Genomic DNA, 18382 nt, shown 5'->3' on the forward strand with positions numbered 1-18382 from the left:
TTTCAACCCGGAAGTAAAAACACCATCTGCGCATGCGCACCCTTTTTTCTATGGCCACGCATGCGTAGATGGCGCCGGGCAGATCAGCTGCTGGGTGGCTTCCCTGGGTCTTCCCCCTCTTGCTGGCGGGAGGGCGAGCGGCGGGCATCAGCGAGGAGTTTGCGTGGGCGGCGGGGAAACCCCAGTCTTCAGCTCCTCGCTGCTGCGGCGGAAGTAAAAACACCATCTGCGCATGCGCAGATGGTGTTTTTACTTCCGCACCGCTACTTCGCGAAAAACCGATCATCGCAAGGGGTCCTGGAACGAAACCCTCGCGATAATCGGGGGACCACTGTACACCATTTTTGGCTATGGACAGTATCACGAGCCATCCCTTAAGACTTTAAACCCCTAAATTACCATTTCCCATTCCCTTAACAACCATTTACTCACCATTATTACTGGTACTCACCATTGAATAAGACACTTAGTGATCCTGATATTTATAAACATAATTATTTATTAACAATAATTTTTTTGGGGGTTATTTATTTGCAAAGATTATTAGTTTGGCGATGACATATGACATCATCAGGTGGGAAAAACCGTGGTATAGGAAAAAAAAACCCGCAAAGTATTTTTTAATTAATATTTTTTGAAAAACCGTGGTACAGTATAGGCTATTCGCGAAGTTTGAACCCGTGAAAATCGAGGGAACACTGTATATGGATTCTAATGGCTTCTAACAGATACTCCATTGAACAATGCCTTTCTTGATTGTTTCTTTCTTAAACCATGTTGATTATTACGAGCACAAGTGAAGAGAAACCATCTAGCCTTATAGATAAACTTTCTTCAGACTCAAGAGAAGACTATTGTACTTGTTGTTTATGGTAAATAAACCCGGTCCTATCTCCACTTCCTAGAACAAGTACTTTTGATAATGGTTCTCAATTCACAAATAACACAATAGTTCTTGTAAGTGAGCACTTAGTGGGAACAGCTGCCATTTCAAAGAATTAACCAAAGCTTTCCAGTGAGGGTCTATTTTTAGATCTTTCCTGTTGAGATTGTTTATATTATGGGGATAATTTGGGTGGGTAAGGAACATGCTGCTGCTGTAGACTAGCTTCAAATAACATACTTGCTTTATGTACAAATTGAACATAATCTAAGCCATAGGACTTTCTTGTGTTAACTACATAATGATGTCTTCATATGAGGAAAAGTAATAGGCAGGAAGCTCTGTTCCCTACTCACCTCCGAGATAGAATCTGGTTACTGGAGTAGGAGGTTCTAGATAGAGATATTAGTCATCACTACAAGATTCATAAATAGGATTCTTCTGTGTATTAGTATCAGGAGTAGGTCCTGGAGCAAGGCTCTGATACACTTTCAATTAGAAGTTAACCCAAAAAGTAGAGTGGGAAATTTTAGTATTTTCTCCAGGCAAATCTCTCCTTACCTCATCCCATCCCCACTGTGTTTCAGTAAAAGGTAGTAGGCAGTAAATTTAATTAGGAAATAGTACTCCTCCCCTATTGTTCTAGTGAATATTCCTACAGCCCAGAAAAATAAATTACTCAAATTCTAATTAAGAGTGAATCCTATCCATTAATATGCCCAGATTTCAATTGTTACTGAGGAACGCACAAGAATTAAGATCGTCAGTTTGATATTTCTCAAGAGAATTTGATGAATGTCTACGAACGGATATATGTACACTTCTAAGAGATGTCTTTGTCTATGCAGCTGAATAAAGATATTCAGGGGAGTTAGGGCATGCTCTTAAACGCGTACAGTTTCTTTCCAATTCATAAACAGATATTCAGGATATTCAAGAAGAAAAAAAAATCTTGTTCCTTTCACCCCATACATAAGCATCTTGTGAGTAGTTGGAGTATTTTATTTGTATCTTTTAAAAAGCTTAATGTTCTTCTATTGCCAGAAAGAGGAACATTTAAGAAACAAACAAGTAAATCTAAAGACCTTATGAGCAGTTCTTTTTCAGGTTATTTCAGCTTGGATATAATTAAAACCAGCGCTGTCATATTCACTGATTTGTGTATATGTTTTCTGAATTTATTAGAAGCTACCGGTATATTATGTGGTTTGCTTCAGTGGTGGGTTGATCCCGGTTTGGCCCAGTTCTGCAAATTGGTAGCACCGGCATCAGGAGACTCCGCCCACCCACCCTGGACTCCGCCCACCCACCCTGGACTCCGCCCACCCACCCTGGACTCCGCCCACCCACCCTGGACGCTTCTGCGCATGCACAGAAGTGTTGCACATACACACAAGCATGCGCAAATCGGTAGCAAAGAGTTTTAGGACATTCTACTGGGTTGCTTCCTGTTCATCTTGTGTTTGTGTAAATGAAGTTTGATAAGTTCGAATTATTTTCCAAATTCCAGACCTATTTCTTTTCTTTGACTTTTGCTGAAAGGACAGAGTGGAGTCATGGGTGATGAAGATGAAACCACAGCTCTTGTCTGTGATAATGGCTCTGGGCTTTGTAAGGCTGGATTTGCAGGAGACGATGCTCCCCGAGCTGTTTTTCCATCTATTGTTGGGCGACCTCGGCACCAGGTCAGTTTAAATAATATAAATTAAACAAAAAACTGAAGCCTGTCCTTACTATTTTAAAAGTCACTGCATTTGATTTGAGTACATCTCAAAAACCATTAAGCATTGTTCAACAGTTTATAAAACTGGATTGCTCCAATACCTTTTTTTAAAAAAATATCCCATTCCATATGTAGGAAATTAGTAGTTTCGTAATTGATTTTCCTTTAGCTGATCGCTACATCTGGAGACAGCAGACCAATTTAGGAAACTAAAACTGGCAAGGTGGTGTGCAAAACTTTGTTGTGAATAAAAGAAAATGGCAGGAGATTCAGAGAAAGAGCAAGGAGGTTGCCATCCAAGGGAAGGTGGCTTGTTCTTTTTTTTAACATTTTTTTTACATGTGTTGTGATGAGAGATGCATGTATGCAAATCATAGAGTCCCAGCTTCCATCTTGACTTTATTTTACTTTTCCTGTCTACACTCCTGGCAATTACTGTCCTACTCAGCCTCTATTAGTTGAGGCAAATGGATGCACTGCCTAGTGATAGGTATGGAACTCTGTACAAAATGTTTTAGAATAAAATATTGTTTAATTCTTTGATGTTATCAATGTTGCATATCAGTGTATAAAACATAAGCATCAGAGCGCTGGTGAGACCACATTTGGAATACTGTGTTCAGTTCTGGAGACCTCACCTACAAAAAGATATTGACAAAATTGAACGGGTCCAAAGACGGGCTACAAGAATGGTGGAAGGTCTTAAGCATAAAACGTATCAGGAAAGACTTAATGAACTCAATCTGTATAGTCTGGAGAACAGAAGGAAAAGGGGGAACATGATTGAAACATTTAAATATGTCAAAGGGTTAAATAAGGTCCAGGAGGGAAGTGTTTTTAATAGGAAAGTGAACACAAGAACAAGGGGATACAATCTGAAGTTAGTTGGGGGAAAGATCAAAAGCAACGTGAGAAAATATTATTTCACTGAAAGAGTAGTAGATCCTTGGAACAAACTTCCAGCAGACGTGGTTGGTAAATCCACAGTAACTGAATTTAAACATGCCTGGGATAAACATATATCCATTGTAAGATAAAATACAGGAAATAGTATAAGGGCAGACTAGATGGACCATGAGGTCTTTTTCTGCCGTCAGTCTTCTATGTTTCTATAAGACAGTCATTTCTGCAAGATGAATGATCGTCTAAGATAAATAACAACAATATAAGTCATTTGCAATCAACTGATTAAGGCAGCCTGTAAGAAATAATATAAAATGTATAGATTAAAAATACTTTACCAAACATGAGATTGTCTCTATGAATGGTCTTCAGGGTTTTACACATATATGTTAAATCTAGAATGTGCATTTTAAAAAGAAAGGCTACTAAATTCTGTTATATAACTTGGTTTACAAATATGGTATACACAGTTGTTATTATTATTACTATTATTATTTATTAGATTTGTATGCCGCCCCTCTCCATAGAATTCCATTCGCTCAGAAGAAGTTATAGAATTGTTTGAATATGTTATAGTGTAATATTTTCCATGTAGTCAACCTAGTTTTATTTAAAAAAATCAAAAGAACATCACATCATCAAATAAATCAGTATTTTAAAATATAAGCTGAAGCAAAGCAAAACAGACTTAGCAATTCTAAACGTGTATCAAAAGCAAAGATAGTATAGTTGGGAAGTAAATCACCTTGATGAGAGCTGCTGTGGAGTATTTGATGTATGGCATAGAATTTGGGCATAATTAAACATTAAATCTTGTTGATTTTATTGGGAGAATTACAGCACGATCTTACATGCTTATTTAGCAGTGCAATCCACAATTCTCCATGGAACCTCTTCCAGACAAGTATGTGCGTGTATTCCCCGTTCCTTGGGGAAAAAGTATCAATAAAAGTGCAATGCAGCAGGTTGTTTTCCCACTGAAGTAAATCAAATATTGACACTTGAAAGTTTTAAACTCATACCTTATAGAATTTGTATTGGTCCCACACCATATAATACAGGTAGTCCTCACTTACTTACAATATAGTGCAGGTAGTCTTCACTTACAGTAATCGGGACCATTGCTAAGCAACATAGATTTTCAGTGTGATGTCACCACCCTAACTTACAACAGCAATTCTGGCAGTCTGGTCACTAGGTAAATCCTGCATAGTTGTAGCATCTTGCACTCACAATGTCTTCATTTGCAATCTTTTGCCAGCTTCCTTGTTGACTCTTTTGAAAGGTTGCAAAATCAGACGGACACCAAGCATGGGAATGCTGTAACCGCCACAATTATAAGAACTTTTTATAAGCAACCCTAGTTCCATAGTGTTGTGATCCAGAATGGTTGCTGAACGAGTGAATATTAAATTAGGACTACCTGTAAATTCACATTGACTGATTTTCTATCATAATATAGCCTGATGTATGCTGATATGTGGTTTTACGAGTCTCCGGAGAAGGGTGGCATACAAATCTAATAAATAATAATAATAATATTGTCTAGTTGTTATAGATATCTGCTGAAGGAAGATGAGTGTTGACTCCTCTTTCCCTATGCAGGGAAAGATATAAAGGGAATGGTGTGGGATTGCCAAAGACATAGATTAAAGCAGAATAAAAGAATTTACCCCTCTTCTTGTTAATGCTGATGCCTAATTACACCAGACGCTAGTTAGTCTATGCAATGTTTGTGATACAGTGTTAATGGTGATGTTTTCCTTTGATTGATACATTTTGCAGGGAGTTATGGTAGGGATGGGCCAGAAAGACAGCTATGTTGGGGATGAAGCACAAAGTAAACGAGGTATTCTGACTCTGAAATATCCCATTGAACACGGTATTATCACAAACTGGGATGATATGGAAAAGGTGAGTGCTTTTGGTGACTCCCTGTGATTTGCTACGTTTGAAAATGTCAAGTAATAATACCTGCACCAATGAGATAGCTAATTCTTTTGCATTGGAACCAACCAGAAAGTTTATTTTATGCAATATAAAGTCTCCTTATTGTTCTGTTGAGCTCTCTGGCAGAATCCTCCCGAAAAGTCACAGATACAAATTTCAGACACACACACGTTTGAAAATTCAAAACAATGCTCTTTATACCGAAAATGCAAATAAACTAAGCACTCTTTTTGTATAGCAAAGAGCACTTGTCTCCAAACAAACTGGTAATTTGTACAAGTCCCTTATCAGTTCTGAGATACTTAGCTTGCAGCTGTGAGGTAATTCACAGTCCTTCTTCTTTCATAAAGTGAAACACACTTTGCTCTGGTTTAGTTTCAAAGTGGGGAAAAATCAGTACACAAAGATCGAAGTCAGCAAGGCAGTCACGAAACACAATGATCAGATAAACCTCCACAGTGGCCAAACCCACAGGCTGCTCTTTATAGCTGCCTCACTAATTACCACAGCCCCACCCAACCACAGGTGGCCTCATTTTCTTTGATAATAATCTCTCAGTTGTTGTTGCCTATGCATCGCTCTCTGCATGCATGGCTGTATCATTAACTCTTGTTCCGAATCCAAGGAGGAGCTAGATAATTGATCTCCTTCTGAGCTGTCTGCCACACACTCCTCCTCCCTGTCACTCCTGTCTTCTTGGTCAGAGGAGCCTTCATCAGCAGATTCCACTGAGAGCAAAACAGGCCTGCAGCATGTGGATGTCTCCCCCACATCCACAGTCCTTGGGGCAGGAGCTGGGCCAGAGCTAACCACAACACTTATTGTATGAAAACAATTGCGGAGTGGGCAAGCATGCTTTTTCTTGAAGTTATGCTTTTGCGGCTATTTATTCCCACACACTCGTCTGTGCCACAAGGTAATCATAGGCCAATCTGTGCATAATTTATGCAATGTGTGCATAAGCGCACCATCTTGCCTACCATTCCTAATGTTCTATTGTCTTCATTTATCTGTACTTATCTCGCTTATGCTTATACCTATACCTGCTATCTTGTACATGTTTGACAAACAAACAAACAAATAAAGCTGGAAATACTAAGCGTGCAAGGGTTCACATTGCTGTATATTTTGCTTGTGTTTCTGCTCAGCATATCTGTGACAGGGAATAGTTATAAGCAGTAGCTGAGATATAAAGTTATTGCCACCATGCTGAAAATTTTGTAGCGATCCAGACTATGTCCTCCGTTCTAGCATAAATATTTTTGTTTGTTGGCTTGCTTGATTTTATGTGATTGTTTTAGCAGAACTCTAGAAGTCGCTTAGAAAATTTGGTTTTCACATGAAGGCTCATATCTAAATACAGTGGTACCTCATCATACGAACTTAATTGGTTCCAGGAGGAGGTTCGTAAGGTGAAAAGTTCGTAAGATGAAACAATGTTTCCCATAGGAATCAATGTAAAAGCAAATAATACGTGCAAATCCTTCAGGAAAATCCCAAACTTTAGAAGGGAGGCGAACAGAGGGCAGGGAGGAGCAGCTAAAGGGGGCGGGTGGAAGAAGCAAGGCTAGGCTAAAGGGTGAGTGGGAAGGAAGAAAGGCAAGGGGGGGCGCCCCTCCCTTTTCTTTCTTCAAAAGACACCATTTCAGTGCCTTTGCAAGCACGTTGTTCTCTGCAAAAAATTTCCTCCCCCAAGCAGCCCCTCCCTTTTCTTTCTTCAAAAGACACCCTTTCAGTTCCTTTGCAAGCACGTTGTTCTCTGCAAAATGTTTCCTACTCCAAGCAGCCCCTCCCTTTTCTTTCTTCAAAAAAGGGGGGAAAAAGAAACCCCTTCATCCCAGCAGCGGATGCTTGGGTTTGTAAGGTGAAAATAGTTCGGAAGAAGAGGCAAAAAAATCTTAAACACCGGGTTCGTATCTTGATAAGTTCGTTAGAAGAGGCGTTTGTAAGATGAGGTACCACTGTACTCTATAGAAATGATGATGCTATGGTGAGAATTTCTTAGTTTCCTCCTTTCGGCCTTCAGAAATTGCCTCATCCTTTCTTTGTCCCTTTAGTTGATTCAAAATCACCGTGCTACTATCCCAAAGTGCTTTTTAAAAAGGCAACTGAACTTCCTTGGGGTTTTTTTTTCTTTTGAAAACATTTCTCTTATTGAGGAAGCTTCTTCAGTTATGCATAGATTCTCTCTATGGGGAATCTCCACTGACATGCTGTGCTTCTGCTTTTTTTGAGGATAGTCTGAGCAAATGGAATGACATACTTTGTCCTCTAGATGGTAGCATAGCTTGTTCATAAATAACATTTCACTTGATCCCATTCTCAGCCCTAATTATTCCCACCACATGTCTGTAATTCTCCCTTTCCCCTTTCATTTCTATTTTCTGTGTTGTCAAGTAGTTCTAAAGTTTTAAAAGGTTGCATCTGTGATACATTCTTTACTGTGTTTGCTCAATGCTTTGTCTTCCAAAATTTCACAGCTCTGTTTATCTATGTGCTAAATCATTAAAAGCTCAGAAGCAGGGAAGATAGCTAGTAAGACTTTGAGGTCCTCTATCACGGGGTCCACCAACCTTTAGGACTTCAGGGACCATTAAATTCATAATTTTAAATCCCACGGGGCACTAATATGATCTGCTTAATGACTGGCCGGGTGACGCATGGCTAGGTGGTCATGTGACTGGTGGGTATGGCCAACTCAATGTCACCACAGTCATGTAACCACCAAGCCATCCAGTCACATGATCACTCAGTCACATGACCATGAAGCCACACCCATCCAGTCACATCATGAAGCCATATCCACTGTCACATACTCATCAAGCCGTGCCCACAAAATAAGCCACACCCATGGAACCTGTAGTAAAAAAAAATTAGAACTTACCCCTGATGGGAAGGTGAAATCTTAACATGTTTTTATCAGGAGGAAATGAGAATGTAATCAGTATGCTCTACAATCCTCTCTAAGTTTACAGAGTCAGCATCCGCCCCTAAAACCTGGGTTCTTATTTTACCAACATCAGATGTATGGAAGGCTGACTCAACCTTGAACATCAGATGTATGGAAGGCTGACTCAACCTTGAACTGGTCAGAACTGAACTCCTGGCTGTGGATAGAGTTAGCCTTCTAACTATTGTGCCACCATGGTTCCCATAGCATAGCCAATACCCATAGAACGAAGGAGAAGGACAAAAGAATAACAGAATAACAGAATTGGAAGGGATCTTGGAGGATATCCCCTGCTCAAGCAGAAGACTTTATACTAGTAGTTCCCAACATTGGGCCCATGCCCCATAGAGAGACAATTTAATTTTTAATGGGGGGGGGGCGCAATTGGAACCTTTTAAAATCAAGTTAATAGGCTTTTAGGCTTAGTTCGTGTGAATAAGAGTTCACTTTTTGAATAGTAAGAATTATATGTCATGGGGGGGGGGCATCAGGATTTTAGAGATGCTTAGGTGGGGCATAACCAAAAAAAGGTTGGGATATAAATCTAATAAATAAATAAAACAGCTAAAGAGATAGAATTACAAGAGCCACACTATTTGGCTGTCTCAACTGATTTCTGAGCCCTTCAATGGCATCAATCCCAGATTCAATAGCAGGAATTCTCCTCCAAATGATGTAGTTGGCAACTTGAACTTGGATGATAGCATGAACAGAATTAAATGAAGCAGCGAGGACAGAACAACTGTTAGTAGAGCAATTTTGAAACATTGCACACATATTTGTGGGCTCTGGCCAGATTTTTTGTAATAAGTGTCAAATGGCGCTAAATTGAGTGTTGAGACATGAAATGCAAAACCATGGAGTTTAGATCTGGGTTCATCTGTTCAAAGTGGCATTCAACATATGTGGCACACAAAAGAGAAAGCACAAGAACGTGGCATTATTTTTAATCTTCATTGTTCTTTCACAGCACGGAGAAGGGAAATCACTCTTAGCTCATCCATACATTTAATTTTAAAATTTGAAATGCCATTGCAGGTGGAAAACTGAATGGTTTCCGTTTAGCACTTATAAAATGTGAAAAATTAGACACAAAATAGGGGGGATCTAGTCATTATATATGAATAGAATGACAAGCCATTGATTTAGTATGTAAATATATTACACTTGAATCCCCTGAGCAACTTTTTCCATTATGGACAATCCTGAAAGTAACTGGAATGAAAATTTTTGAAGCAGTAAATTTTTTAAAAATCTCAGATTCAGGTCTCTGTAACAGAGCTTTCAAGCATGGTTGTCTGAAGCATTTGCTGCCAGAGCTTATATGAAAACATACCCAAATTATCAGAATATTAAGGAAAATCTCATGGATTTTCTGGTTATGTCTTACTCACCTGGTGTCGCTTAAATACTATCATCGTCATAGGGAGTTGTGCCTCAACACTGCTTGCAGCAAGAGTGCTGCACAAGGATTTCCTTTTGTAGTTGTTAGCACTAGCATTTAGACTTATATACTGCTTCCCAGTGCTTTATAGCCCTCTCTAAGAGGTTTACAGAGAGTAAGCATATGGGCCTTCTCCGGGTCCCGTCAACTAAACAATGTCGGTTGGCGGGCCCCAGGGGAAGAGCCTTCTCTGTGGTGGCACCGGCCCTCTGGAACCAACTCCCCCCGGAGATTAGGACTGCCCCTACTCTTCCTGCCTTCCGTAAACTCCTTAAAACCCACCTTTGCCGTCAGGCATGGGGGAACTGAAACATCTCCCCCTGGGCATATTTAATTTATGCATGGTATGTCTGTGTGTGCGTCTGTTAGCATATGGGGTTTTTAAATATTTAAATATTTTTAAATTTGTCTGTTTACTTATGATTTGTTTCTACATGTTGTGAGCCGCCCCGAGTCTTCGGAGAGGGGCGGCATACAAATCTAAGTAATAAATAAAATAAATAATAAATAAATAAAATCTGGGTCCTCATTTTACTGACCTTGGAAGGATGGAAGAATGGGTCAACCTTGAGCATACTGTGATTCGATCTGCCGATGATCAGCAGAAGTAGCTTGCAGTACAGCACTCTAACCATGGAACTGCCAAGGCTCTAGTCATAATGTTGCAGAGAGTTGGGAGTATCTGTCATTCAGGCTTTGGATATTAAATGCCTGAATATTTCAATATTTCAATGAAATGCCTGAATATTTCAATATTTCAATGAAACATGCAGTTCCCCAGTAATACAATGCAGTTGTATGAAATGTTGTAAAAGTGAATCAGCTAAGACCCCTCAGTGCAAATAAAAATGTGTGTAAGAATTCCCATTTTCAGTCCATTTTGCATTTCATTAAGTCTTTCCTGATACGTTTTATGCTTAAGACCTTCCACCATTCTTGTAGCCCATCTTTGGACCCGTTCAATTTTGTCAATATCTTTTTGTAGGTGAGGTCTCCAGAACTGAACATAGTATTCCAAATGTGGTCTCACCAGTGCTCTATATAAGGGGATCACAATCTCCCTCTTCCTGCTTGTTACACCTCTAGCTATGCAGCCAAGCATCCTACTTGCTTTTCCTACTGCCCGACCACACTGCTCACCCATTTTGAGACTGTCAGAAATCACTACCCCTAAATCCTTCTCCTCTGAAGTTTTTGCCAACACAGAACTGCCAATGCAATACTCAGACTGAGGATTCCTTTTCCCCAAGTGCATTATTTTACATTTGGAAACATTAAACTGCAGTTTCCATTGCTTTGACCATTTATCTAGTAAAGCTAAATCATTTACCATATTACAGACCCCTCCAGGAATATCAACCCTATTGCACACTTTAGAGTCATCGGCAAATAGGCAAACCTTCCCTACCAAACCTTCCCCTATGTCACTCACAAACATATTAAAAAGAATAGGACCCAGAACAGACCCTTGTGGCACACCGCTTGTAACCTGTCTCTGCTCAGAATACTCGCCATTAACAATAACTCTCTGATGTCTATGCTTCAGCCAGCTTGAAATCCACTGAACTATCCAGGGATTAAGTCCAATCTTCACTAATTTATCTATCAGCTCTTTATGTGGAACCGTATCAAAGGCTTTGCTGAAGTCCAGGTAGGCAATATCCACGACACCACCTTGATCCAACACCTTTGTGACATAGTCAAAGAAATCAATGAGATTAGTCTGACATGATTTGCCTTCAGTAAAGCCATGCTGATTTGGGTCCAATAAGTTATAGTTTTTTAGGTGCTGATTTATCCTCTTTTTGAGTAGAGTCTCCATCATTTTAACTATAACTGATGTCAAGCTAACTGGCCTGTAGTTACCAGCTTCTTCTCTACTGCCCTTCTTGTGGATAGGCACAACACTGGCCATTCTCCAGTCCTCAGGAACATCTCCTGTTAACAGGGATTGGTTAAACAAATCAGTCAGGGGGGTAGCAATGACAGATCTGAGTTCTTTAAGAACTCTGGGGTGGATGCCATCTGGACCCATTGCCTTATTTATCTTTAATATCATAATATATTAGCCCTGGAGCATTTTATTTTCAACAACTGTATTTTTGATATAATAAAAAGTTTAGGATGAATAGCATCACCCTTGCTATTCATCATAATGATGCACTCTTATCTTTCTTGACATTGGGATACACAAATTTAGCAAATGTTCTATCTAGTTTTAAACTGTTTTTTCCAAAAATGCCACTTTTTGCTCTAGGAAGAAGTGATACTTCAAAAAAAAAAAAGACGTTTTGATTTTTAAAATAAAATTTCCATAACCTTTTACCCCCCTTCCCACCTTCCTGTCATATAGAAATATATTTGGATCACAAGATAAACTACAAGTCTCTTGGCTCATTCCTGGAGTAAAATGGCAGGATAGGGCCATCTGTTGTTTGTGGCTTTCTGTGTCATATTCTGGGTACTGGTGCAATTTAATTAGAGAACATTGTTTGTCTTCTAACTTATTTATAGAGATGTCTGGATGATATAGTAACCTCAAAAGGTACACATAGTCCTCAATTTACAATCATGATTGAGCCCAAAATACCTGTTGCTAAGTGAGGCATTTGTTAAGTGAATTTTGCCCCATTTTATGACCTTTCTTGCCACAATTATTAAGCGAATCACTGCAGGTATAAAATAAGTGACATGGTTGTTTAGTAAATATGGCTTTCCCAATGATTTTGCATGCCCGAAGGTTACAAAAGGTGATCACATGACTCCAGGACATAGCAACTATCATAAAGAGGACCCAATTGCCAATTTTGATCATATGACCATAGGGATGCTGCAATGGTTGTAAGTGTGAAAGTCACATTGTTTCAGTGATGTTGTCACTTTGAATGGTCACTAAATGAATGGTTATAAGTTGAGGACTATCTGTACGGTGAACCAGCCGTAACACTCAGGAGAAAGGATCAAAGTCTTATTGAATAACACAAGTATGATTGGTATGTTAGACTCAGATATATATATTGATGCTGCTTTTCAAGTGCTCTTAGGCTGCTTTTATATGATGTCCCTGAGCTTTTAGGATAGACCAGGCTATAAATCATTCAGTTTAAATTGAGCTAAAATATAAATAAAAGACCATCATAGAATATGTCATGAAGTAGATGAATAATTGTTAGTTTTAAACAATTGTCTTGGTTTCCATATAACCTTATAATTATTGTAGATATTATAACTGCATGCTGCATTCTCTCCATTTTTCTACAATAATTATAAATGAAATTAAATAGAGGTCTCTTTAACAATTATGAGTGATATCAACAGATTTTTGCATTCATTTCTTTTCTTTTTAAAACTTTTTCTAGATAATTGCACCTCCAGAGCGTAAATACTCTGTTTGGATTGGAGGTTCCATATTAGCTTCTCTGTCAACTTTCCAGCAAATGTGGATCAGCAAAGATGAATATGAAGAAGCAGGCCCTTCCATTGTCCATCGCAAATGTTTTTGAGTAATTTACTATAAAGGCTCCCTTGTGATTTCTCACTATTTTCTTAGGGAGAGTAGGCGTATTTTAGGTTTCTTTCCACATCTCTAAAAATATAATAAATGGTTTTGCCAATTAATTAAGTGTTGTTTTCTGGTGCCTAAAATATGCATCAGAGTTTTCATTCTAGTAATAAGCAAAGAGTTACTATGATAATTGGGAAGCTACTTCTTCAAAGTCTTTTTTGCCGCCCCAAAACAAAATGTGCACTAGGAATTTTCCCACCCCTTTTGGACTGTGAATTCAGTATTTTGTGTTTTGTAACAGTTAAAGGGTACAATTAGTGACTTACAAGTTTTCGTTTAGCAACCATTTGAAGTTATAATGAAATTAATGACTTCTAACTGGTCCTTGCACTTACACCATCACTGTATAGAAACATAGAAACATAGAAGACTGACGGCAGAAAAAGACCTCATGATCCATCTAGTCTGCCCTTATACTATTTTTTGTATTTTATCTTAGGATGGATCTATGTTTATCCCAGGCATGTTTAAATTCAGTTACTGTGGATTTACCAACCACGTCTGCTGGAAGTTTGTTCCAAGGATCTACTACTCTTTCAGTAAAATAATATTTTCTCATGTTGCTTTTGATCTTTCCCCCAACTAACTTCAGATTGTGTCCCCTTGTTCTTCTGTTCACTTTCCTAATAAAAACACTTCCCTCCTGAACCTTATTTAACCCTTTGACATATTTAAATATTTCGATCATGTCCCCCCTTTTCCTTCTGTCCAGATTGAGTTCATTAAGTCTTTCCTGATACGTTTTATGCTTAAGACCTTCCACCATTCTTGTAGCCCGTCTTTGGACCCGTTCAATTTTGTCAATATCTTTTTGTAGGTGAGGTCTCCAGAACTAAACACAGTATTCAAAATGTGGTCTCACCAGCGCTCTATATAGCGGGATCACAATCTCCCTCTTCCTGCTTGTTATACCTCTAGCTATGCAGCCAAGCATCCTACTTGCTTTTCCTACTGCCCGACCACACTGCTCACCCATTTTGAGACTGTCAGAAATCACTACCCTTAAATCCTTCTCTTCTGAAGTTTTTGCTAACACAGAACTGCCAATGCAATACTCAGATTGAGGATTCCTTTTCCCCAAGTGCATTATTTTACATTTGGAAACATCCTCACAATGATTACTGTTCAGGTGCTTGGCAAGCAGTATATATTTATCAGGGTTGCAGTATCCTGGGATCGCCATTTTTAACCTTAATGATTGCATTATTCACTTAAAAATACAGTAATTTGCTAAAAAGAAAAGTCATAAAATTGAATGCAACTCATTTAGTGCATCCTGCTTAACAATCAGTTATGACCAATGACCAATTATGGCCACAAGTCAAAAACTATCTGTTAAGGCCTCAGGCTAGAAACTAGGAGACCATGTGTTCTACTCCATGGCACAAAGTCTAATCTAAAATAGAATAACAGAGTTGGAAGGGACCTTGGAGATCTTCTAGTCCAACCCTCTGTTCAAGCAGCAAACTGTATATTGTTTCAGATAAATGATTGTACAATCTCTTCTTTACAACTTCCAGTATCCACAACTTCTGGAGGCAAATGGGTTCCACTGACTAATTGCTCTAATTTCTTCTTTGTTCGTTCTTTGATTAGTTTCCATCCCTTGCTTCTTGTCCTATTATTATTATTTATTTTATTAGATTTGTATGCCATCCTTCTCCGTAGACTCCTACCTTCAGATGCTTTGGAGAATAGCTTGACTCTCTGTTCTTTGTGGCCATCCCTATTGTCTTTGTGTCACCCCTATTGTCTAGTTGCCTCCTGAAAAAGCACCTTTGGGATTTGTCTGGAACGGTATGCATGCCAAAAGGGTGTGTGTGGGCACACTAGCATATGTTCACATGCCCATCCCCCTTCTCTCACCCTCACACATGCGCACTGGGTGGGCTGCTGCCGGGACGTGGGGACGGACACAGTGGGGTAGCGAAAACGGAGCTCCACCCCAGAGCACCAACTTGCACTGAAAGATGTTGAAAGAAAATGCAGGGCGTCTTGCATTAGCAACGCCCACACTGTGGTAGTAAACATTTTGGTAGCCTTTCACTGCATGCCACCCCCACGCATGCGCACAGACTTTTCTGAGGCCCTGGAGTGGAGGTGAAAAAAAATCACTGTTATGTATCCGCAGCAGTTCTGATTGGGTAAAACCTTCCCTGCAGCCATTGGCTGTTGTTGGGGAAGCCCTGTTTGGGCGGGCATAATACGGTTACATGGTTGGTGTTTCTGTCAGCAAAGTTCCTGTATAAATAGCTGTCAAGTTAGTTGCGGCTGAGTTCTGCCGACCGATTTCAATAAACCAGTTCTCACTATTGCCTGTTTCCGAAGGGGTCTTCTTCCGACATATTAATCACCAACTGAAAGTTCGGGAAAATGCACTTCCGGTTTGTGCTGGGTTTTTTGCATTTTTGGGTTTCTGGAAGCTTCCTTGAATCCTTTGGACTGCAAAAAAACAGCACAGCGGCAAACCGGAAGTGCATTTTTCTGAACATCCAGTTTGTCTGTTGGGTGATTTGTTTTACCTCCGAGGCTCCAGGGAAGCTTCCCTGAAGCATCCAGAGGGCAAAACTGACTTTCCCAAGGCTGAAAATCAGCTGGTTAGGGCACACATGTGCACTGGAGCTGACACAGGGCAACACCTCGCATGCCCTCTGATACGTGCCATCTGTGGCACATGTGCCATAGTTTCACCATCATGGTTATAGGGTCTCCTGCTTGAATAGGGGGTCTGAGTAGAAAATCTCCAAGGTTCCTTTCAACCCTACTATACCCTGTTCTGCATAAATCCTAGCAATTTCATGATTGGCCGTATAGCTTGGTGCTTCTGGGAATATTTATTTATTTATTGGATTTGTATGCCGCCCCTCTCCGCAGACTCGGGGCGGCTAACAGCAATAATAAAACAGCATATAATAATAATCCAATACTAAAAACAGTTAAAAACCCATTATTATAAAAACCAAACATACATACAGACATACCATGCATAAAATTGTAAAGGCCTGGGGGGAAAGAGTATCTCAATTCCTCCATGCCTGGTGGCAGAGGTGGGTTTTAAGCAGCTTATGAAAGGCAAGGAGGGTGGGGGCAATTCTAATCTCTGGGGGGAGTTGGTTCTAGAGGGCCGGGGCTGCCACAGAGAAGGCTCTTCCCCTGGGTCCTGAAAAGCGAAATTGTTTAGTTGACGGGACCCGGAGAAGACCCACTCTGTGGGACCTAACTGGTCGCTGGGATTCATGCAGCAGAAGGCGGTAATGTTTTGGTAATGTTTGGAGAACCATACATTTCCCAGACTTGTACTGCATCATGCAGGCTACAATTCTGTTCACTTTCTGGTCTCCTTTCAACAGGGATGCATATTAGAACATTGGAAATTTATGTCTTTGCTTTGGGGCTGCCTCATAAGTACCTAGTAAAATATATCTAACATACACAGCATTTGAAAGGTAGAGACTGCCGCTTAATCTTTTAAGCATCAGAGGATCACAAGAAGTGATAGGAAGTCACCAGACTGACTATTTGTTTTAGGGAGTGTTTGGATGAACATAAGTCATGAAAGTCTACTTAGAGGATCACGGTTTATATTCTTAATTTATAACCATAATGAAACCTAGAAAGAAGCTGATTGAGGAGATCTTTTGGATTGTTTCAGCGGCTCTTAGAAATAAAACTCTCAGAAAACAGTAGTTCTGTTATTTAAAATTACCCTGAAACTTTAAAAAGTGAACTGAATCATATAGTCAGTGTTAGTCACAAAGTCTTCAGGAGAGTTTACATTCATGCAGAATCTTCTATTCCCCTTTCCAATCCATTAGTGCTCTGAGCAACTTGTATTGCAATCCAATATGTGCCTACCTACTCTGAATTATTAAATTCAAGAAGACTTACTCCCATGCAAATGAATACAGGATTGTGATTTCTATGGGCTTTAATTCTGCTGCTGTTTTTGTTAGGCAAAAATGAAAATAATATTTCAAAATATTTTATCATAGTTACTGCTGCCTTTAATGAGTCTATGATTAACTATGTAATGCTAATGTGGCTTGCATTAATTGCAAAGCTTTGATTTACCTATTAAGTATGTATAATTAAGCAACCAGATTGGTCTGGTTTAATCTGTTTATGAAATTCATTTAGATAGTCATGGGATGCTAATGAATTCACTTACATTTGAGGTGAAATTTGTAGCAAACCAAAGTGAAAATAAAAAATGAGAAGAAATATAAACTTTCACGGCATAACTTTTTATTGCTCAGATGTACCTATCTCATTTAGTTCTCATTATTGCAAAATTACTATTGGCAATTTCCAGCTTATTTTGCATCCAGCACTCTCCAATCAAACCCTGTATTCAGATCAGAGCAAGCATCCATGTCATTTAATTCAGCTAGCAAAAACAACAACAAATCCCTTGATGTTTATTCAGAAAATATTGGGAAACATCAGGATTGAAAATATAGGCCGAAATCAAATAAAAGCAATGAGAAGAGGCATAAAGAACGTAGAAGAGATTCAAAACAGGCACATTATCTATACCAAAAGAGACAGAGTGTTCCAGATCGTAGGAAACAGTAGGTCTGTAATTAACATAGATAGTCCCATAGAAAATACTTAACCTTTTTATGTACATAACAGCGGCATAACAGAGAGGGAAAATGGGACACTGTGATTGCTCCTATATTCTGCACCATAAAGGGAATAACTAGATGGACAGTGATATGATGTATCCAACATGCATCACAGAGGCAATGGGAAAGTTTCAACAGTCTGATCCTACAAGGGGAAGAAACAAGAAATGTTTAGAGAGATACACTGCAGGGTAGATAATCTTCAGTCTGACCTAAAGAACTCAGGTTATAATCCTTTATTTTAAAAATTAAAATTGCTCTCATTTGTGCCTATCTACAAATAGCCCAGAATGCAGCTGCGAGAGCTGTCATGGGTATACCTTGGTATACCCATGT

General features: G+C 39.3%; 1 protein-coding gene across 1 annotated transcript; it reads left to right on the top strand.

The window, feature by feature from the left end:
- Positions 1 to 2439: 2439 nt before the first annotated feature.
- LOC139162486 (actin, alpha skeletal muscle-like) lies at positions 2440 to 13356 on the top strand. The gene is made up of 3 exons (XM_070742930.1): positions 2440 to 2568; positions 5295 to 5423; positions 13213 to 13356. The coding sequence occupies exons 1-3, from the start codon at positions 2440 to 2442 to the stop codon at positions 13354 to 13356; spliced, it is 402 nt and encodes a 133-aa protein (XP_070599031.1).
- The last annotated feature ends 5026 nt before the right edge of the window (positions 13357 to 18382 follow it).

This window comes from Erythrolamprus reginae, chromosome 1 (genome assembly GCF_031021105.1).
Source record: "Erythrolamprus reginae isolate rEryReg1 chromosome 1, rEryReg1.hap1, whole genome shotgun sequence".
In the NCBI taxonomy this organism is placed as follows: Eukaryota; Metazoa; Chordata; class Lepidosauria; order Squamata; family Dipsadidae; genus Erythrolamprus; species Erythrolamprus reginae.

Coding starts and splice junctions, on each gene's coding strand:
- LOC139162486 (XM_070742930.1), top strand. CDS start 2,440: ATGGGTGATGAAGATGAAACCACAGCTCTTGTCTGTGATAATGGCTCT. Junction 2,569..5,294: donor TTGGGCGACCTCGGCACCAG/GTCAGTTTAAAT, acceptor TACATTTTGCAG/GGAGTTATGGTAGGGATGGG. Junction 5,424..13,212: donor ACTGGGATGATATGGAAAAG/GTGAGTGCTTTT, acceptor AACTTTTTCTAG/ATAATTGCACCTCCAGAGCG.